The following is a 22,610-nucleotide window of genomic DNA, read 5'->3' on the forward strand; positions in this document are numbered from 1 at the left end:
GAAGGCTAAGTCATGACACATACATTTTCTTGGAAGTCATAGCGGATATCCTGGTTGGTATTTACAACATTAACCACCCGTGATATGGGAGAGCTTAAAACTGCCAGAGAAAGCCAGAGAAGGAAGTGACTGCGGGGGCTCAGGTAGTTGGAGCTGGGCTCAGAAGCCGGACTAGGAAGAGGAGAGGGGGCATCCCAGGAAGGTGGACCACCCTGGGCAAAGGCCCAGCAGAAGGGAAGCGGAGATCCTGCTCACGGGGCAGCAGGGATGCTGTTGGCTGAGAGGATCTTGTAGGCAATCAGGAGGCGATGAGCAATGAAAGTCGGAGAGCCGAGCAAGTAGCCCTCGTGAATGACAGCTGATGCTTATGGGCCACTTAACATGCTCCGGGCACTTGATACGGATTCAGCCGCCCCATCCACCTGCATGACTTAAGCTGGGCGCTCCTGGTGCCCCGCCTCTCCAGATGCGGAAACTGAGGCGCAGAAGATGAAATAATGTCCTCAGGTCGCACGTTTGGCCATAGGTAGAGCTGGGGTTTGGATCTAGGCAGGCCAGCTCCAGGGCCCCTGCTGATGCCACTCTAGGTGTTTGCTGAATCAGATTCAGTTCCTGGGAGCCCAAGCGTGCAGGGGACCCTGTCCTGCTCTTATAGCTTCTCCAGCCTCTCCTGACGTCTGACCTTGGCCATCACTGCATCTCCTGCCGCTGCCCTGGTTGAGACCCAGAATGGCTGGGCCCTTCATGGTCCTAAGGGAAGGGGCACCCGTGGCCAGCGCTGAGATCCCTCCTGACGGAGCGGATCTCGCCGACCCCGAAGCCTCCAGCACGGGGTCGGGTTGATGGAGGAGCTATTGAGAAGCGGCTCAATACCGGCCGCATTGTGGGCCGATTCAGAGCTGAGCTCTTTGTCTGAGAGGCCTGGAGACGGAGCCGCATTCACTTTCCCTCTCCTGGCGCTGCCCTCCAAGCCCCTCCGAGCTCATGTTGGGAAACACCAGGCCCTTGAAAATTGGTAATTGAGAGAAACATCTGCTGGTTTCCAAGGAGCACACGGTGACTCCTGAGTGGTGAGGGCAAGCGAAAGTCGCGTTGTCACCGCATGCTGAAACTCACACACACACACACACACACACACACACACACACACACAGGCACACACGCGCCTGAGTCTCTTTGGTATGTTAATTAAGATTGATTAAATTAAAGTTGTCAATGCTTGTTATAAAGATACAAGCAATATAGGCATACAGAAAGTAAAAAGGATAGACTCCCTCTTTCAGAAGTGGCCATCACGAACAATTTGATTTTTATCATTTTTGCTATAAAAATGGGTCCATATTATATATACTGTTCCGGTTTCATTATTTCTGCTCAGCAGTAATTGCAAACAGCCAGCCACCATCCGACCTATAGATCAGCCGTTCTCAGCCAGGGGTGATTCTGCCCCCCCAGGGGACCTTGGGCGATGTCTGCAGACGTTTTTGGTTGTCACAACTTGGCAGTGATGGTGCTCCTGGTATCTAGTGCGTAGAGGCCAGGGGTGTGGCTAGATATCCTACAATGCACAGAGCACACCGCAGAGAAGTATCCAGCTCAAAACAGCAGTAGTATCAAGGTTGGGAAACCCCACTATAAATTTATGTACCTTTCTAGTGGCCCCATTGTATTCGATAGTGAGATAGATAGATAGATATATTTATACACACACCAGGGTTTGTCTAGTGGGATTTGGACGGTCTCTGGTTGTTCACGTTTACCAGAAACCCTGCAGAGGTGTCCTTATACGTATATGCTCTCAGCTCCTTCTGCGAATTTTTCTGTTGGATACAATCTCGGAAGTTAAAATTGCTGGGTGGAAAGGTAGTATGCATTTCAGGTTTTGGTACGTACTGCCATGGTGCCCTCCGAAGTGATTATGACCGTTGACATTGCCACCACAGACAGCTCACTCACCCATGCCTCCTCTCCTCAATTAACAAAACGCATTTCATTTATTTCAAATCACTTTCCACTGCACCTCCTTGTCCACTGACAGAAAGGGCTCTCTCACCGCAAATTCACTCCATCCTGCCAATAACTCTCCAACGGTGATGGCTGTTTTGCCGACAGTGGCTGTTTAAAGACATTCGACATCAGTGACAATAGAAAAAAGCAAGTCCCATTAGTTCTTTCCATGTGGATAATAGCAAGAAAGGTAAAAGGCACTGCTTTGTCTTTTCTTATTGAAGGAGCATTTAATCGTGAGGTTCGAAAATGATTATAAAGGCCTTCTGCTCTCCCTGGAGTTGATTTCCCCACCCCGTTCCCACATGCACTTTGAGACCCGGGGCTCACCCATCGCCCAGCTGCAGCCCCTTCCCGGGCCACCTCCCAAAAGGCGACCTCGGGATGAGGCCCCGCACACTTCTGCCACTCGGGTACAAGAAGGCAGTTCGCCTGTAACCGGGACAAGGTATCTTACTAGTTAAAAGGAGACGCACACATAAGCAGGATATGTGGGGCTAATGATTTACCATCAACACCCTTTAAACCTGGCCCTGTATTTATTGTGTAATTAATGAACCTTGACTGTAGGGTCCCCTGGGCTTCCGGATGCTTCCACCGCCACTGGGACAGACTAGAGTGGACCTTCTCTGTTAGACTGCAGCTGTGGGGGGCTGCAGAGCTGCTTCCGGTGCTCCCATCCCGTGATGCTCTAGACTAGAGTAGATGAGTGTAAGAGCTGGGAGACTGATGCCCACATGCTTGGGAGCTCAGGGGGGCGTGGGGGGCAAGCCCAGCAGGGAAGTACGTGCGTGTGTGCGTGCGTGTGTGTGCATGCGTGCGTGCGTGTGCATGTGTGTGTGTTCATGCATGCACGTGTGCGCGGGTGCAATCCGGGGGGGGGGGGAGGGAAGTGGGGGAAGGGGTCAGCTGGGCGAGGAAAGGCTGGAAGTGGTCGGGCAGAGGGTGTGGCTCAGGTGTGAGCATGGACCATCCCCTGTCGTCCCATTCGCTCTACAGCACCACACACTGCATCCCCGGGGAGGCCGTCAGTCCAGCCAGTGTTGGGGAGAGACAGGGAGCCACAGTCTCATGGGGCAAGCTGTGCATTCATCCACACGCGTCTCCCCTCTCCAGGCGAGGGGAGGCCAGGCCCGGGGACTAGATGACCACCTGGCACCTGGGTATCACCTTGGGCTCCTCAGCCGGGGCCACCTGGAGGGGCCATCAGGCCCTTCCATGCCCCACCAAGGGCAACCTCAGTGCCGCACCTAATCTCCCAGGAACAGTCAGAGGCTACCCGATGCCTGGGCTCCACTGCCCTCAATCCCAGACTGAGATGCTTGATCCAGACCTGCTGCCAGACCCAGGATGACAGCACCTCTGCCAGGAGACACCTGGTAAGCCCCATTACGGGGAGAGGCTGCCTGTTTGGATACTGACAGGTGCTTCTTACATCTTTGTTTTTCTCTTTTATTATGAATGTAGTTACACACGCTCGACAGTGCTGAGTGTGCAGGAGCGTGTGTTACAAGGAAGGGGCCGTCCCCTCTTGGGCACCCACTAGGGTAACCACACCTGTCCCCTGGTCTGTGTAGACGTATGTAGTCACGGGCATATGTATTTATCGCAAGATTCGCTTTTGTTTTAAAATACACACGTTTGTGCTTTTCTAAACAAAGATGGGCTCGTCCTATCTGGTGGCTTCTCCTCTTTCTCACGGGGCATCTTTCCGTGTCAGCGCCCACAGACCTGCTGGCCGTGCCTTCCTGGTCGCGTCGACCCCTTGCAGGGACGTTTACGTGATTCCCAGTCATTCTCCCTTTTCGCGCAAACCCGCCGTGGGCCTTCCTGACCCTCCTCTGTTTACCTGAGAGCCCTGGGATCCTTATTCCACACACTTATTGTGCGTCTGCTCTGGGAAAGGTGCTGGGGACACAGAATGCTCACAGGGTCACTGGACACTGGCATTCGAGGAGGGAGAGGCAGGAAATAAGCCGTTAGACAGGCCGCATGTGGCCTCTGATTACAGCTGCAGAGAAGACTGAAGCCCGCACGGGACACGGGGTCCTGGGGACTGGGGCAGGCACTGGTTCAGACAGGATGCTCAGGGATGCTTCCTGAGGAAGTGACGTTGGAACAGAGACCAGAAGGTAAGGAGGGAGCGAGCACGTGGATGTGGGGAAGGATCATTCCAGGCAGAGGGAGAGGCACGTGCAAAGGACCTCAGGTGGGCTGTGTTGGGACCTTTTACAGAACACAGAACAGAACTCTTATTAGAGCAGAGAGAGCGAAAGGGAGAGGGTCCCGGGAGAAATGCACGTGGAGATAAATACCCAGGAAGTGATTTGCCTGGTCAAAGGTTGTCTCTTGGAAGTTCTGAGAGATCGTTATTTTGCTCTGCAGAGATGCCCCCAGCTTGCACCGTCCATCAGCTACCGCACTGGCAGAGGGGCCCACTTGGATGGGCCTTCTCCAGCTACTGTGGATTCCACAGCTCAGGTCTGCTAGGGGATAGGTGTGGCCCAGGGCCTGGAGTTCTTGGTTCCCGTAATGAGGCTTCCCAGGTGGTCTCCCTGCAGAGGTGCTGTCATCCTGAGTCCGTGGCTCCAGTTAACTCATGTAGTTCTCACCACAGCCATGTGAAGTGGGGACTGGGTGATCCCTCTTCCCCCCGCCCCCAGATGAGGACACTAGTGATATACCGAAGGTCACAGTTTAAGTGGTAAAGTTGGAATGCGAACCCAGGAATCTTGGGGGCAGACCTCGTGTTCTGAGTCTGTACCCTAAATTCTTCCACGAACAGCAATGCGGGGAGCCCCAGGCCCCTGTGCAAGGCCGGATCCCCCCGCCCCAGCCAGCCTAGAACTTGTTTGCCCCTAACCCGCAACACCAGACAACAGTGGATAGTATCTCACGGTTATGTGTTCCGGTATGAGGTGCCTGGAGCCCAGCCGTGTGCTGGGCACAGAGTAGGTGCTTGGGTAAGCGATGTGGTCTGTCTTTAAAAAAGAGAAAACTGGCCTAGGTTTGCTGCCCACCTCCCAAACCTTAAGAGAAAGACCCATTTTTTACTTACAAATGGTCTTACCCTAAGAAAGAAAGGTCCGTCAGGGGTGCTTGAAATAGCACCAGGAGCGATCAGAAAGTTATTCCTTTGACGTCTGGTTCAATTTTATTTGGAATTCCAGGGGGGGAAGGAGCTGGGCTCTTATTCAAATGCAGTGGTGGAGGAGGGGCAGCAAATGAAGTGGCAGGAACCCCAGGCAGGCTAGGGCTCCACTGAATGACAATGAGGCCCGCCCTGGCCCAGCCCCGTCGCATCCAGGCAGGCCTAACGAGATTAGATTTTCATAAATTTCAGACAGTGCCAATTCCTAATTCCTCGGCGTACGGCCGGGAGGCCAGACAGGGCTGCCTGCACGGGCTGCTTGTTAACCAGGAAGCACGCTGGCTGCCCCGCCGCCCGGAGCAGACGCGATGGGGGCAGGCGGCGGGGGAGGGGGGAGAGCCGTCTGGTCTGGAGACCTCCCGTGGGCTGGCAGGAGTTGGGTGGACTCCGGCCCAACTCTCCAGCCAAGGAAGGAGAAAAGAGCCCCAGCGCCGGGCTGCCGCTCCGATTATTAACTGAGAGCCCAGTGACAGTCGTGCCCACGTTGCATGGTGAATTCTACACCAGCCCCATTTACAGCCGGGAAGTGGCCGGACAGGGGTTTGAACCAAGGCTCCTGCGTTTGGTTCACGTTGTGGCTCCATCACCAAGAACAGGGGACCATAAGCTTGGACGCAAAAGAATTGCATCTTTACCTTAACCAGCCCGAACAGGAACATGGACACCAAACCGCAGGGCGTCAACAGCACCTGCGATGTGGTCGCCGGTGGAAACCATAGGCTGCCTGTCGCATCGAAACCGGCCGGGTTATATTTACTGTGATAGTATCCCCGGGTCACACGTGTGATCCTGTGTATTCTTCCTATGTCGCAAGTCTGGTTGAGAGTTTGAGAACTATTTTGATACGGTTGGCTTCCTTTCAAAGCCTGACTTGAATTTTTATTCAGTTTAATTTTATTTTAAAAATCTCATTCTGAGAGCACGTCCTGGCTCCCCCAGGTGCCGGAGGAGGAAGCCTCGGAGTCAGGACTGTTCTCTTCTGACTCTTGGTCTGACCGACGTTGCTGCCCCTGGGGGTTTGTGGGAATGAAGAGGGAAGGTCCTGTTCTGGGCGGGTGCCTGGCACTCAGGTAGCAGCAGAGGAGAACGCAGCTGTGAGTATCTTTCTGCAGTTTCGCGGGAGGTGCCCAGAGCTGCCCTGAGTGCCTGGCACGAGGTCCTTCTAACCATCCTGTGACTTTCCTCCATGCTGGTGGGGAGGTGGTTACTGCTGGCCAAGGACAGCAGGACATGGTTCGAGGACACATGACAAGCGATGCTCCAGCGGTCCTGAACCAGCCTGGCGACCAAGCCCACTCCACACAAGCGCCTGGCTTGAACCCACACTGTTCCCGACACTCTGGGGCCACGGCACCCAGGACCGCTGGGTGTGGGGCATCAGCCTGACCAGGCCCTGAAAGTATGGGCTTGGGGGGTCTGGGCTCTCTTGGGCTGTGTGGCCTTTGGCCAGTCACCTCCCCTCTCCCAGCCTCAGTTTCCCCATCTGTAAAGTTGGCGGCGGGGGTCATGTTAGTATCTACTTCACAGAATGCTGGTGACGGTTCAGTAAGATGATGCCTGTACGGATTTGGGCTGTGCCTGGCCTTGAGGGGCCTCTCTGCGACGCTGCCTCTCTCACTAGTGTCAGAGGGACTGGGAGAGGATCAGAGATGCCCGTGCACGCGTCTCGACGTGACTGCGTCTGTCTCTGGAGGAGGAGACAAAAGGAGGGTCAGGCCGCTCCAATGAGGCGGACGAACCTGTTAATTTGAAATTATTCACGAGGAAAGAAGACACTCAAATTAGAATGACCTTACTTTGCATGTGGAAGATGGGCTTGGCCACCCCCAAGAGCGTGCCACATCCATCACCCATCCCAAGGGGGAGATTATGAAGAAAAGTGGCAGGACCTCTCCCCCACCCCCACCCCTCAACAGCGAGCGGACTTGACGCCCAGAACAGGATGAGGGAAATGTGATGTTTCCTCCCCAAAGGCTCCTGTCCTTGGAGCAGAGACCAGTGCCCAGAAGTCCAGCCGCCACCCTGGGTGACCTTTCTGGACTGACCCTGGGGCAGAGGCCCGTGAGGCATGCTCAGCGTTTCCAGGGCATCGGCCTGGGTGAGGGGTGCCTGTTGTCCCCAAAGGCATGTTGGGAATTGTGACAGGATCACGTGCTGTTTTCTGCCCCGTCCTGAGCTCTTGACATCTATTATTTCATCCCCCGGGGACCTCACAGGGGTGCCTGTGCCCAGGGTCACACAGCTAATAGCTGGCACATGTAAGGAGACAGGACTGGGCATCCTCAGAGGTATTCCCAGCGTGTGAAGGGGAAACTAACAGACACTTCGGGAACGCTGGGAGAATTTAGCAGTTTCCCCTTCTCGCTCCCTGAGGGAGGCTCTGGGTTCGGGACCGGCCCTGCCCTTTGATCTAGAGCAATTTCTCCCTATGCCTCGGTTTGCCCATCTGTAAAATGGCAGTGGTGGTGGCTGGCGCCTCACAGACTCGGGGGAGGCGGGCTCAAAGCAGGGCCGTGCGTGTGTTGTACGTTATCATCCTGACTGTAGTCCCAGTGAGTAGTCGCCACGACAACGGGGAGCTTGGGCTGTGGACCAGCCTGCCATCTCCTCTTGCTCTAGTCTCCCTTTGTCTGTGACCAGGCTTTGCTGTGAGTCCCATGGCCACAGGAGACTTGAGCTGAGTGGGGGGCAGTGGTTGGACCCACGCCTTCCACCACTGTGCTGGGCACTCGGCCGCATGTCCAGCAGGATCGGTGTGGCTCCACATCTTGGGGGCTCCTCTCTTGGCTGGAACTCCCGAAGCTGCCTGTCCTGCAGGCTTTGGCCTGCTCGGTGCTTTCAGAACTCTAGAATGTGTTGCCGGCGTTAAGGCCCAGGCAGTTCTGGGGAGATGGGGAGGTGTGGCTGCACTGGGCCAGCCTGCCTGGGGGCTGTCCTGTTTGGCCTGCTGGGCTTTCAATTAGCAGTGCCTGTCTAGAGTGCCCTGTGGACCTGGTGAGGAGGACCTCCTGCTCGATTAGTGATGCCTGCTGTGGGAGCAGGATTGAGGAGTTGGGTACGAATGCTGAAACCCAGGCTGCCCACAGGGGCCAGGCAGATGCTATCAAGCAGAATGGGGGCCGAGGTGGAGCTTGGGGCCCAGCACAGCCTGTGTAGTGAGGGTGGCTGCCCTGCAGCTCCGTTCCTTTGAGTGGGGGCAGGGGACTGTGCATGCAAGCACTCTCAGGTCCCCAGTTTGCCACCGTTCCCAGCAGGTCCTTTCCAATACACTTCCCGGAAAGGTAGGTTCCTATCGCCCAAGGCAGTGTCTCCCGGAAGGAGCCCCCTGAGAGTGAAAGTTCACTGTGGTGCTGTCGGCGAGACCAGAGCCCCCTCACCCCGTGGCCAAGGTCAAAACACCCAGCCCAGGGTGTTCTCTGCCTCATGGGTTGGGGTGAATCACCTGCCGGCCAGGGGGGCCTCTCCTGCACCCCTCAGTGCCCGCCCTCCCCCGCCCAGTCCGTGTCTCTGCACGGCCCGGAATACCCAGCTCGGTCCTGCTCGACCCTCTCTATTCAGGCTTACGGGTTCGGGCCGCCCTTGTTTTGCCGTGGCTGGAGTGCTGCAGGGCCCCCCACTAACTGGTCACCCTGAGGAGTGCTCTCCGCGCGGGGCACGTCGCCCTCGCACCACCTCCTCCTCCACACAGGGAAGCTGGGATGGATTCAGTGAGTCAGGGTGCTGGAGCCAGCCTGGGGGTCCCCTTGGGGACCTGCCCAAGGGTCTCGGGAGCCCGCAGGAGTCTCCCTCCTCCTCTGGCCAAGACCCCAGGCCTTTGGCTTCCAGAATGGAGCCTAGAAATGATTCGTGGTTTCTCTTCTTCTGAGCGTTTTCCCCTCTCTTCTCCCACATGGATGTGCACAGGGCTGTGGCCCAGGGACCAGGGTGGTCACGTTGGCACTTTCGGCACCCTGGGCTCCTTCCTAGGGGTGACGCTTCACGCTGGACCCCGGCCCCCAGAAATCAGGTCCTCCTGCCCTTTTGGGGTCGGGAGAGCTGTGAGGTTTGTTCACACCCGCTCGGCCTGCTGGGGCCTCGTCCACTGCTCTCTTTCAGGCCCTACCGGCCTTGTTGCCTCGGCCGCTGGACAACACCAGGAGGAGGGCAGAGGCCTGGCCAGGGCCCTGCAGGCCGCCGGGGCCAGGGACAGAGACGGAGGCAGCGCACACCTCCTTTCCTGCAGGCCCGGGCGGGCAGGGCGCCTGGAGAGGGCGGGGGGAGGAGCAGAGAGGTGCCCACCCCCAGGTCCCCGGCGGGGTGAAGAGTGCATGGCCTGGGGGGAGCGGGTGCGGGCCTCTCTGGGGTGGGCCGTGGGTGTTGCACAAAGCCAGCCTCTGTGTCTCCTGAATGGGCAGCTTCATCCCAGGCCCTAGCGGACGGGCCCTGGACCAGCCCGTCTGGGGAGGCGAGAGGTGTGGCCGCAGTGATCGGGGCTGAGGCCAGAGACCTGGCCTTTGCCCAGCCCAGGCCCTGCCGTCCTCCTGGCGGGAAAGTGAAGAAGCCCCTCAGAGGGTTTGAGGCTTGTCCGATTCCCCGCTAGGCGGGGCACGGCCTTCTGGGGCTCGGGAAGGTCTCACCAAAGTCCCTGGCTACTTCACCCTCCTTCCTGGGCCCCCCAAGGCGAGGGAGGGCTGCAGCTCCACACAGGCCGGAGCCAGGGCCCCAGCTCCAGACCGAATTCCCGGGTGCAGAGGCGGCCGTCCAGCGGGTGGTCGAGCGCTGGGCCCTGGGGCTACACGAGTCTGTCACTAGGCCTGAACCTGGGTCTCCTCACCTGCAAGACGGGATGATAAAAAGTACCCGTGTGTACGCTCAGCCCTGAGCAGAGGTCCTCAGCCCCGGCACACTCTTTGTCCGGGGTGCCCTGTGCCCTGTAGGATGTTAAGGTTCCAGGAGCGCCCCCAGTTGTGACAAGCCACTAGTGTCCCCAGACATTGCCACGTGTCCCCTGGGGGTTAGACTAACCCGACTCACTGACGGCCTCAGGCAGACATTGGCACAGCTGGGCAAAGGCTTGACATGGTGGAGGAAGGTGGGCGTCCTGCAGAGCCCTGGGTGGGGGAGAAGGGGTGGCCGGGGCTTCGGAGAGGACGTGCGGGCAGGCTGCGTGTGGAGGAGCTTCCGCGGCTGTACCAGCAGGGACGCCCACCCGGGATGCCCCGATCTCCCGCGGGACACCGAGGCTGGCAGCAGGAGGGTGGGCCCTCGCCGGGTTTGGCGGGGCCCCGCTTGAGCGACCCACGAGCGACACAGTCCCCACCTGCGGCCCGCCCTCCGCACCCCAGCTTCCTTGCGTCTCTCTGGGGGGAAGAAGAGCTGAGTTAGTGGCCCTGAGCTTGAACCTGTGCCCCTGGGGAGCCCTCCGCCAATTGCTTGTTAGCGGGGGAGGGGGGCCTTCCTGCTTGCCCTCTGGGATCGTCCGTGGGCGGCCTCAGGCTGGCGGAGGCCGGCTGCGCCCCCTCTGCTGCCCTGTCCCTCCCCAGGTCCCCGGCATCTCGCCCGCCGCTGCTGGGGACTCTGCTGGCACCGGGCACGGCCAGCTGCCGCGCCGCCCGACACGGACCCGCTCGAGTCAGCAGAAACCGCCCGACTCCGGCAGGATCAAAATAACCTCCTTCCTTTTCCAGCACTTGAGGGTTTTTCCGCCTTCTGGGGGAAAAACAAAACAAACCCGAAAAAAAGAAATGAGAGCTGCAGTGTTTGCAGCCGCCCGGAATGGGGTTTCTCTGAGGCCTCTTCCCGGCGGTGGCCCGCACACACTCTGTCCTGTGGAGGGTGGTGTGTCTTCGTGCGTCTCGCGTGTGTGATAGATGTGTCTGTACGTGGCTGTGTTATCTGTGTTCGTTTGTGTTGGCGTGTGTGTGGGTGTGTAGGGGTGCTGACGCTTTTGCGTATTAGGTGTGCATGTGTGTTGGGGTGTGTGGGTGCTCAGACGCCCCGAGCCTCTGCCCGCACCAGCGTCCCTGAGGTCTCACGTGTCCCCTTGGTCTTGCAGCGGAGCTGGAGTTCGTTGAGATCACCGTCATCGTGGTGGTGGTGATGGTGATGGTGGTGGTGATCACGTGTCTGCTGAGCCATTACAAACTGTCCGCGCGCTCCTTCATTGGCCGGCACAGCCAGGGCAGGAGGAGGGAAGACGCCCTGTCCTCGGTGAGTGCCTGCCCTCCCTGAGCTTCCGGGGGCCCGTGGACGCCCCTGATCAAGTGCCTGTGGTGTCGGGGTCGGGTGCTCACAGGAGCTGACGGCAGGGAGGCAGTCTGGGGGGAGCTTCTAGGTATAGGCAGTGACCCAGAAGGAAGGGAGCCCGTGGACCAGTCCATGCAGTGGGGCTTTGGTCCCCAGATCCATCCGTCCATCCATCCGTTGGACAGACATTTACTGAGCACCCTCTGTGTGTCTAGAGCCTTCCCAGGCATTGGGGGGAGATAGCTTCGAGCAGGTCGCAGGGGGGTGCTGCCTGATGGGAGGGATGTAGACAGACAGGAGCGCCGGCTGCTCCGAAGGAAGCTGAAAGGAATCACCGGGAATCCCAGAGGCTGGTTTACCCAGGACAGTCGAGGTGAGCCCCTGAGGCCGAGCTCTGAAGGGAGAAACAAGGGTGGGGTGCAGAGTGGGTGAGTGCAGGAAGGGTGAGAAGGACAAACGCGGCACGGCCCTTGCTGTCCCTACAAAACTGCAGTTTGATATGTTACTAGAACTGTGTGCCCTGTTGGGCATTCTGGAAACCCAGGAATATCCCCACAAAACTCCACAAACTGGGGCAGGTGGAGCAGCTCCCAGCGGTTTGGGAACTCGCCCTCGTCCAGACCTGAGCACCCACGTTCCCCTCATTCACCTGCACCTTCGGTGCCACCCCTGCCTGCCGCTCCATGTTCCTCAGCAGATGGACCAGGGGGCGGTGTAGAGTCCATCACTAAACAGTTTCCATCTCCACGCCTGTCAGGTGTAATTTAACAACCTGGACAGGAGTAGCTGTCTGAGGGACGGGCTGCAGATGACACGGAGAGGGGGGCCCGTGGGCGGCCCCGGGGCTGTGCAGGGAGCACATCTCTGAGCCCGTGTTCACTGGGCGCTGGGGGGAAGCGGCAGCAGGCATGGCCTCCCGGCTCTGGGGGACGCCTGGGGCCAGCGCTGGTGCCCAGAGTCTGTGGGACTGAGCTGAGTCAGGCTGGCAGGCCTGTCCCTGGCAAATTTGGGCATCTTCGCTTGCGTCAAGCCTCAGTATGTCACCAGGTTGCCAGGGCTTGGAGCATCCGCTCTGGTCCCTCTGACGGGAGCACTGGGTGCCCCAAACCCGAGGCCGGTGTGTCCGGAGGATGCTCGGCAGCTCCCTGCAGGGCTTACCTGCGTGTTTATTTGCTGTCGCTGTTGCCTGAGTGACAGTGCCACCAGCTGCACTGCCACGTCTGCGCTCAGTAATCCCTCCCACATTTTACAGAGGAGAAACGGGGGCTCAGAGAGGTGGGAACATTTGCCTAGGGCCACACAGCTTCTAAGCGACAGCTTGAAGAGCCCATGACCCGTTTTGTCCCACCTCGGATGCTGGGGCAAGCTTTGGACAAATGAGAAGACGTCAGCCTGGTAGCCGTGCTCCAGGGTGGGGCATCCTACCCCCTCTGAGCCTCAGTGTGTGCGTCTGTAAAATGGGTGGAGCAAGCCTTTCTCCTTCCTACCCTGCATGGTCACAGGGAGGGTGAAGTTAGCTGAGGGAACTGGGGAGATGGCAGAGGTTCCGGCGTGAGGGACCCGTGCCACCATAGCGGGGACAGCCCTGTAGGCAGCACTGGGACTTCGTGCCCAAGTGGAGGTCAGGATTCGGGTTCTGGTTCCTGAACATCTGAGGTTAAAAGAAAGTCTCCCCTGCCCCCCTGCCCCCGGCGGACTTCTACCAGACACCTGCACAGGCCCCCGGGGATGCCCAGCTGGGTAAACATGGAGGCTTGTTAGACCTGAAGTACGTGTGGCGGCTCCCCTGGGGCCCCTGCCAGACAGGGCGTGTCTGAGGAGTCTCGAGGGCCCATGACCTCCCAGAGAGACCCAAACGCAGCCGCCGGCTGCTTGGCGCTGGGCCCACCCCTGGCATGGCTGTCCTGCCGTGGCCCCTTTTCAGGGTGAACCTCTGGGAGTTCATTTCCTCATCTGTCAAGAGGGTGGGGCTCAGGTGCAGGTAAAGCCCTGTGGCCCTGGGACCTCACTTCCCCACCTGATGCTGCTGCCAGAGAAGCTGGAAAATACTGCAGGGGTACAGACTGCAGCTGAAGGCAGGGCGGGAGTCAGCCAGGTCCACATAGACCAGGGCCGGGTGCCCACTCTGTGAGTCAGGTTTCTGGGCTCATCCTCACGATCTCTTCTGTGGCTGCAGTGGCCCTGCAGCAGCCTTCTTGGTGGTGTGACAGACTGTCTGGCCCTTTATGGAGCCAGTTTGCGGACCCCTGGTCTAGATGGGGAAGCCATGGGCAGCTGGACGAACTCTCGAAGGAAGCTTTTAGAAAGAGAAGGAGGTGTCGGGGAGTGGAGCGGGGGTGAGAGAAGGAGCTGCCAGGAGCAGCCCTGTGGGCACTGGCACCTGGAAAGGCGTCAGGGCCATTCACTGAATAAGAGAACGAGGTGAGTTAAGACACGGCCTGTGGGCAGGTGTAGTGCAGCCAGCTGGCCTCCAGGTTCCTCACAGCAGGGCCAGGCTGATACAGGAGCTGAGATGCTGTGGGAGGGGCATCCGGCAGATGGGAGGTTCCTGGAGGCCTCCCTGGAGGAGGAGGTGACCTCCAGGTGCACAAGTTGGGGGTAGTCAGGTGACAAGGATGGAAGTGATTCTGGGGTCTGTGGTGGGGCCTCCCAAGCAGTGACTGGTATTTTCCTAAGCACTGTGGGTGGAGACTCCCCGGGCTAGGGCTCGACGGAGGGCTGGGGGGTGGGCAGTGGTGGGAAGACATTGTGGGGACCTCGAACAGAGGGCCTCCTAGGGGGCTTTTAGGCAGGGGCCCGTCTGGGTCACATTTATCCAAGTTGACCTTGGCTGCTTGCACCCCTCCCCAGGACTCCCGACTTGAATGGGGAGCAGGTGGATGTCCCCCCATCTGCTTCCTGGTGCTCACATGGACTGTGCCAGGGGCCCGACTGGGGGCCACAGAGCCTGCCAGGGTCGGCTTGAGCCCGAATGCTTCTGGAGGCGGTGGGCGAGGTTTGGATCCCAGCACTGCCCGCTACCAGCGGGAGCAGCTCGGCTCAGCCACCTGACCTCCGCCTTGCCGGCTTTGTCGGGATGTCGGGAGAGTTGAGTTAGTGCTTTAAAGAGCGTAGCACAGTGCCTGACGCCAAGGCGTTCCTAATATCAGTAACAGAATGGCCCTTGATGACCATATTAACAGTAATCGTGTATGTCTGCCCTCCGTATCCCCACGCCTGGAATAAACTAGACCCCGGTGAGTCTTTGTGGGGTGCTTTCCTCATGAGAGACACAGAGCTCCCCTAGTGGCCATATAGGAAATTGCAGCCCTCCTGGCAATTCCTCCCCAGACTGCCGGTGAGAATCGTCTTACAAGGGAACCCTCAAGAAAACATGTCCCCCAAAAAACTCTGGGGTGATAGATATGTTCATTATCTTGATTGTGGTGATGGGCTCCTGGTAGATACCTATGCCACAACAACCAAATTGTATGCTTTGAATAGGTGCAGTTGATTATATGTCGGTTACATCTCAATAAAACTATAAAATTAGAGGAAGGAAGGCATCCCTCCCCATAGGCCCGGGCCTATCCATGTGTATCACCGGAACAGAAGTGGTGCTGCATGATTGCATGATTAACTCTCCTGTATTTCTTCATCTATAAACTGGGCCCCCAACAACGGGGGCAAGACAGACTATAGTAAGTGCTAAGTAAATACGTGGACAAGGTGATTACAGACATGACGGATGCTTTGAAGGAGATAAGCAGGTGACGGGATGTTTAATGGGAGAAGGCCCTTCAGATAATGGTGCTAGAGAAAGCCTGCGGTGGGCACTGGAATTGAAAAGCGAGAAGGAGCCAGCTGTGCAGTGGGGCAGCCAGTGCGAAGGCCCCGTGGTGCACAGTTAGCACTTCTATGCACTAAATAGCGGGTCAGCGCGACAGGAGGGAGGGTGGTGGTGGCACCCAGCACTGTCACAGGCTCACTGAGCGTTGCGCGCACCCTGGGGGCTTTTGCATGTTCGCCTCCTTCAGTTCTTCGACAGACACTGCAGTTATGCACGTTTTCAGATGCAGTAACTTGACCGAGGTCGCACAGCAAGTACCTAGGCTTTCTTAGCCGGTTCACCCGTGCATTTGGATGTGTTCTAAGGCCCACGGAAGCTGCTGGAGGGTTTTGAGAAGGAGGGACCCACGAATCAGATGTATGTTTTGGAAAGTGTGAGTTCGGAGGATGCATTTTCGGGGGGCAGCCTTGGGACCTGGGAGATCAGCGATTGTGTCATGTCCGAGAGAAACGTCCAGGCCCGGGCTGGGGTCGCTGCAGTGGGGCTGAAGAGGGGGATGGGTGCAGCATCTCATGCCGAGTGGAGGCTCTCAGAGTCCACGCCAGGCTGCCCCTTGGCTCTCCCACCTCTGCCCGTCCCGCTGACCCTGTCCTCTTCCTCCCCGTACAGGAAGGATGCCTCTGGCCCTCGGAGAGCACGGTGTCAGGCAGTGGAATCCCGGAGGTGAGACCCAGCGCCGCCTCCCCTCCACCACTACCCTCCCCCCGCCCCCCCACCCCCCCACCCAAGACTGCTGTAGTGGACGCCGAAGGCCCCCTACCCAGTAGCTCCCCTAATCCGGACCAGAGGCACCTCCCCTGCTAGTAGAGTGGCTACAGGAGGCCCACACCTGCCCTTCTCTGAAGAATCCTCCTTGGTTGCTGGCATCGTCCCTACCGGGACATCATACGCTCCCCACCCCCAGGGAGCAGCTCTCAGTATCTGCGACACCGAAGGCCAAAGGCTGCCCTCTTCCAACTGTGTGACGATGTTCGCACTCCAGGGCTCGCCAGTCATCAGGGGGCTGGACCCTGGGCTTGGCTCCTCCCCCCGCCACCCGGCGGCCATGTCTCCCTTTCCCCAGAGAGCAGAGTCACAGGGGCCCTGCCGCTGGGGGGACACTCACTCTGCTCTTCCCCTCCAGCCGCAGGTTTACGCCCCGCCCCGGCCCACCGACCGCCTGGCCGTGCCCGCCTTCGCCCAGCGGGACCGCTTCCACCGCTTCCAGCCCACCTACCCGTACCTGCAGCACGAGATTGACCTGCCGCCCACCATCTCGCTGTCGGACGGGGAGGAGCCCCCGCCCTACCAGGGCCCCTGCACGCTCCAGCTGCGGGACCCCGAGCAGCAGCTGGAGCTGAACCGAGAGTCGGTGCGCGCGCCCCCAAACAGAACCATCTTCGACAGCGACCTGATGGACAGCGCCATGCTGGGCGGCCCCTGCCCTCCCAGCAGTAACTCGGGCATCAGCGCCACGTGCTACGGGGGCGGTGGGCGCATGGAGGGGCCACCCCCCACCTACAGCGAGGTCATCGGCCACTACCCCGGGGCCTCCACCTTCCAGCACCAGCAGAGCAGCGGGCCGGCCTCCTTGCTGGAGGGGACCCGGCTGCACCCCGCACACATCGCCCCCCTGGAGAGCACAGCGGCCTGGAGCAAAGAGAAGGATAAACAGAAGGGACACCCCCTCTAGGAGTCCCGGGGGGCCAGGGCCGGGGCCGCAGTAGGTAAAACAGCAAAACACTCCGCACTTCTTGAAAGAAAAGAGAGAGGAGGACGGGGCGACACACAGGAAACTGCGACGCATGACCATCCTCTCCCCACCTCTCTGTGTGTAAATATTTACATGTTCTGTCTGGTCTGAATGCACAAAGCTAAGAAGACTTGCAAAAAAAACCATGTTTCTCTGTTGAGCTGCGTCTTGAAGGCAAAAGAGGAAACAAAATTCTACGCTAGTCTTTCCTGTTTCTAGTTGAGCTGCGTGCGTGAATGCTTACTTTCTTCTGTTTGTTTATGATGATTTCACTTAACTTTAAAGACATATTTGCACAAAACCTTTGTTTAAAGATCTGCAATATTATATAAATATAAATATATATAAAATAAGAGAGACTGTATGTGCGAGGGCAGGAGTATTTTTGTATTAGAAGAGGCCTATTACAAAAAAAAAAAGTTGTTTTCTGAGCTAGAAGAGAAAAAAAAAAGGCCATTTTTGAGTGCCAACTCAGAAAGTGTGTATTACCTTGTAAAGAAAAAAAACTACAAAGCAGGGGTTTAGAGTTATTTATATAAATGTTGAGCTTTTGCACTATTTTTTAATATAAATATGTCAGTGCTTGTTTGATGGAAACTTCTATCAACGTCTGTCGAGACTTTTAAGGGAGAAATGTTGGAATTTCACGGTGGACGTCAGGCAGAGGGTGGGCTCCACGCTGAGTCTGGAGAGAGGCTCCCAGAGGGGCTGATTTCCTGCAGAGTGGAAGCTTCTGTCTAGTGATAGGTTATTACCTCGTTATACATTCCCTCCCGAAGGAGACGCATTTTTTTCCCCTCTGGGCCAGGACAGCCTTTGGATCGCAAAGAAAATAGGAAAGTTACTCGAGGCCCCAAGTTCCAGGAGGTGGGCTTTGCTCTTCCCAAAATGAAGATACACTGTTACTGAAGGAATCTTAGTATTTTCTCCTCTTTTCCGAACCACGAAGGTCCCTGTAGGAAGGGGCTCGCTAAGGTGCTCTCTGCCCCCTGCCTGCCTCGCCAGGGCCACGCCAGAGGCGGTCAGGTGGCTCGCGCGTGCAGGATGCTCTGGTGATTCAGACTCTACCGGCTGAGGTGGGTGCAGCCCACTGGCGTATAGGAAAGGCCCAAAGGACTAGCCATGTGACCTCATCCCTGTCTTTATGTATTGATTCTCACGTAACAGGCCCATAACCAGAAGACCAGAGATGAAAAGGTGACACGCCCAGGTTTCTCCCAGGACACTGCAAAAGGGTTATAACGAGAAAGACAGTCGAACCAACGCGAACTCGAGCTTTAGGATGTAGAAGCAGAATTCTTTCCCTTCTCCTCTCTTTCGCATTTCATTCCCTTCCCCGTGGAAACCATCGTTTTTGATGTGTTTGTGTATCTGTGTTTTCATAAGCGTCTTCATCAGACACAACTCTTGTTTACCAGGGTTTTACTGAGTAGATGTCGGCGGGACCCCTTGCTGGTGGCGTGCGTGTGTGCAAGTAGAGAAGGCGGGGAGAGAGCGGAGTCGGGGTCCTCCCTCCCACCAAGGGTGGGCTAATACTCCATGGGGTGACGCCCTTAGCAGGAGAGCAGGCCACCCTGCCCCCTGCCCCCTGCATCCCACGGAGGTGTCTTTTCATCTTCGGCAGAATGCCAACTAGCCGGTTAACATAAGAGAAAGGTATAAGAGGCAATAAGTATTGATTTTAAACAACTTTTTTATTACTTGAAAAACAAAAACTCGAGAACAGTTTTGAAGTTCTGACCATTTGAACTCTATTTCTATACGTACCTTTTAAGACCACGGTGACCAATAGATGACCGAGGTGTCTGAGTACCCGCTCACCAGCCTGGCAGAAAGTTCTGGTACCTTGACAATAAAACCTGCCTCTCCGTGGGGTCTTCAGCCTAACCTTTGCCTAACCTTTGCTTCTCTCTCAAAGATTCTTTGAAAAGGTCATTCATGCAGAGACATCCATAGTTTGTCCTGAAAGGTACAGGGACACATTTATAGATAAAGTTTAAAAAAAAAAAAAAATATCGTTCCTTTATGTGAAACGTCTCCCTAGTGCCTTACTGAGAAAGCGGTGGACCCCTTTTGTCCCCCGGCAGCGGCGTTCCTGGACAACGCCCTGCTCACCCGGGCCCGGCCTTCCCGCTCGAGGTGGACAGAGGGCTACTGCTTCTTTAAAAACATCCCCATCACCTCGTGCCGTGTCCCACCCACCCGCCCTCCACCCTGGATGTGCCTCCCTTGGGTCAGGCCACCCCTCCTGCCCCTCCAGCCTCTTGTCAGTACTCGTTGATCTCCCACCTGGGTCACAAACCTAGTCGTGGACCTTGTTTGTGTGAGTAGCGTAGCAGCAGACGAGAGCCAGGCCCAAGTGTTCCCGAGGTCCTCGAACCAAACCTTGAATCTCGTTGCTGGGTGGTGCTGTCTGCCGTTGCCATATGAGCAGCGAGGTAGAAGAAGGAAGCAGGTGAGGGGGTTACTGACCTCAGCTGGCTTGAGGGCAGAGCACCCTCCCCACGCCCCCATTACGCCCCAGGATGGCGGTCCAGGCCTCAAGGCCGCCGCATTGTCCCTGGGCTCCATGCCTAGTGGATGACAGTTGCAGAAGTTCATGGTGGAGCAGCTCGTCAAGGCCAGGGCACCTCCCAAGAAAACCATGGGGTGTGTTTCTGCAGAGCCCTGAGGGTACACTCCTTCCACTAGGTGTTAGCTGTCGTGTCCTTACCTTCGAAAAGCCTTTGCGCATCCCTCGGGAGGCCCCCTTTTTTCAGTAGAAAGTTGGTGGGGTGGGCGGTGGCCCTTGGCAGTGGCCGGTTGGAGGGGGACCAGGCTGGGCTCAGAGAAGGTGGCAGAGCTTGGCTTTCTCTAAGCCTCTCATTGTTTCCCCGCTTGTCAATCATCACATTTCCTCCGGAGGAAAACTCTTTCCCCCGCCAAGCCCAGGTCCACACAGACGGACTTAGCAAAGTGCCCTAAGAGCCGTCCACGTCCCCGTGTTTTTGCCAGGAGCTGAGAGCGACGCCTCCGCACGGCTAGCAAACACCAGGGCGGGGCGAGGACCGAACCCTTCCCAGTCCTTTTCTGTCTGCTCTGTGAATTGTACTTTTCAGAGAATTTTCTTTTCTACGTGCAACACCAAGCTTCCAGATCCGTAGAACGTGCTGATGACAAAGGAGAGAAAATGTTCCGTTTTGTTTGGTTTTCCGGAAACTGCGCTTCAAATTCTGCTGTACTATAGAGCTCAGAAGGACCTGCTGCGTTCTCATTTGCCTGCCTGGTTCCATGGTGGTTGTGCTGATGGTGACGCTTTCACGTTGCTCCCTTGGCGTTGGAACCGCTCTCTTTCGCAGCCCTGTTTCCCAAGTTCTGTTCAAGTTACACGTATGTAAACTCTCCGTGGCACGCTGGGTGCGGCGCCCGCGTTGCTGCTGCGTAAGACTCTGTATTTGGATGCCAGTCCACAGGCCTGATGAAATCGCTTGTTGTGTATCAATAATCATTAGTGGCAATGATGACATTCTGAAAAGCTGCAATACTTATACAATAAATTTTACAATTCTTTGGAACGAGGCTCTTTCGCTTTCTTGGGCTGCATTGCTTTCCCCCTACCACCCCACCGCCCTCAGCACCAACACTTGGATGCCTTTAGTGGGAAGGAAGCAATCCCTCGGAGCTGCTGTGTGGCCTTGAGCGACTCCATCAACCTCTCTGTTTTAATTCAGGCAGCGTTCAGGGAGCCCAGTGAAAACACTTGCACGGGCAGGGGGTGCGTTGGGTGACATTGGGGTAAAAGAGTTTGCAAACTACTGCCTACTTTTCCCCCCTCTTGGGATATCAGCCACCGTGGCACGATGAAAGCTCTGGTAAGGGCTGCGAGAAAGAAACTGTCTTAAATGGGGCTCTTCCAGAGACGTGGACTTGTGTGAAGGGATGTATCAAAGTTCTGCTCCCAGGGGAGACAGTGAAGGGACCTGGGAAAAGGACAGAGGGAGGAGAAGTGCGAGGGGGACTGTTTTAGGCCAAGTCCCAGCCTCAGGCTGATCCGCAGGGAGTCTGGGAAGCTCTGGGATGCAGACTGCACCCGGGAGAGGCAGGCTCTCAGATGCTCCTGGCTCTTCCTGCCTGAGAGTGGGGCAGGGAGGACTCCCCCAGGCCCCAGGGTGGCCCTCTGAAAACATCCCCAGATGCCAGCCCTTAGCAGCGACCCACATGGAAGCAGGGAATGGGATCCCGAGGGTCTGGGGGGGGGACACTCACAGTGCCCACTACAGAAATTCTTGTTCATTTCTCTAAATTGAACCATTTTTCATGTCTGGTCAAGGATTTTTTTTTTTTCAAGTCAGCCAAAACAGAGCTGATCCCCAGGGATGAACATCGTTTGGCCTCATTCCAGGTCTTGTAATCTTCTGGGCCATAGAGCCCTGTGATTGGGGCAGAACCGGACACACGTCTGCCTTACCTGTTTCCCTCTCTGGTGAAAAGATTACAGAGAATTGGGGAGACACCAAAAGAGCTCATTGCTCTTGGCTGGTGAGAGCAGGGACCGTGGTGCTCTGCCCTGGCCTGGCTCCAGAACCCGAGTGCCTCTTACTGGCGGTCACTCCCCTTGCTGACCCTCAGTCACCTGGTCTGTAGAATGGGTTGACAGCAGTGCCTGTGAGGTGGTGTCTGATTCAATAATGCCAAAGGGTGCCTGGCAGACACAAATATTAGCCACTCTCATTAGTCACAGGCTCCCTGGGACAGTTTCCCTATACCTGAATGTCCCTCGAAGATTCTGGATGAGTTTGCATGTCCCAGGCTGAGCACACAGACAGCACCACCTCCCCAGGTGGTGGGGTCGGTCGGAACAGAGCTTTTCCCCACTGGAGAGGGAAGTTGCGGTTCTAACCAAAAAGCTGACACCCCTGCCCCACTTTGAGTTTAGCTCGAGCAGAAGTCGCCATGTGGGTCCAGGCTAACAACTGACGTCGCTGCGGCTAATGCTCACTGAGCATCTACTAGGCTCCAAGCACAACGCCAAATTCTGAGTGAAGGTGGCATCTCCTTTCGGGAGGCCTCACTTTGCACTCACTCCCCCCACGTTTTCTGAGCCCTGCTGAGGGATGCTGGGGCATCAGACCCGACCCTGACCTCAAAGAACTCACCTTCTGGTTCTAGAGATAGACTCGCAGCCTGGGACCACAGCCCAGTATGGTGAGGGCAAGGAGAGTGTGCTGTCAGGAGCTGGGAGAGGTCTGTGAAGGCTGGATTTGGAGCTCAAGGATGTGAGGAAGGAAGACGAGGACAGCAGAGACCGAACCAGGCGCTCGCGTGAGCAGAGGCCGCGAGGGCACTCAGCAGGGCACCTGCGCAGCCTGGCAAAACCATGCCCTGGAGGGGAGGCTGAGCCCCTGGCTGGGTGGGAGTGGGGGCACGGAGAAGCCCAGCGCGGTTAGAAACACCAGGAAGATAATCATGCGACCAAGAGAAGGGCGTAAGTTTCCTTTAGAGCCTATCTGATAAGCAGGAATTTCACATCCTCTGTACGCCCGTACCAGGGACACAGGATGACAGGAAAGACCCCGTCCTCCCTCCGCAGCCTCCAGGCTGGTGTGTGCTGCAGGTGATGGGAAGAGCCCCTGACTGGCCTCCCGCAGGTCTGACATTGAGATGGAGTAGCGGGGGGCAGCCTTAGG

The 22,610-nt window shown here is 57.1% G+C and overlaps 1 protein-coding gene across 1 annotated transcript in view; it reads left to right on the plus strand.

The window, feature by feature from the left end:
* Positions 1-18,946, plus strand: part of PMEPA1 (prostate transmembrane protein, androgen induced 1) — a 56,753-nt gene extending 37,807 nt beyond the window's left edge. The window contains exons 2-4 of the mRNA XM_027086902.1: positions 11,193-11,347; positions 15,822-15,875; positions 16,336-18,946. Coding sequence (XP_026942703.1) covers positions 11,193-11,347; positions 15,822-15,875; positions 16,336-16,884 — 758 coding nt within the window. The 3' untranslated portion in view covers positions 16,885-18,946. The remainder of the gene's footprint in view (positions 1-11,192; positions 11,348-15,821; positions 15,876-16,335) is intronic.
* The last annotated feature ends 3,664 nt before the right edge of the window (positions 18,947-22,610 follow it).

Source organism: Aethalodelphis obliquidens, unplaced genomic scaffold, assembly GCF_003676395.1.
Source record: "Aethalodelphis obliquidens isolate GAN/ISIS:26980383/991018 unplaced genomic scaffold, ASM367639v1 scaffold57, whole genome shotgun sequence".
NCBI classification, from domain to species: domain Eukaryota; kingdom Metazoa; phylum Chordata; class Mammalia; order Artiodactyla; family Delphinidae; genus Aethalodelphis; species Aethalodelphis obliquidens.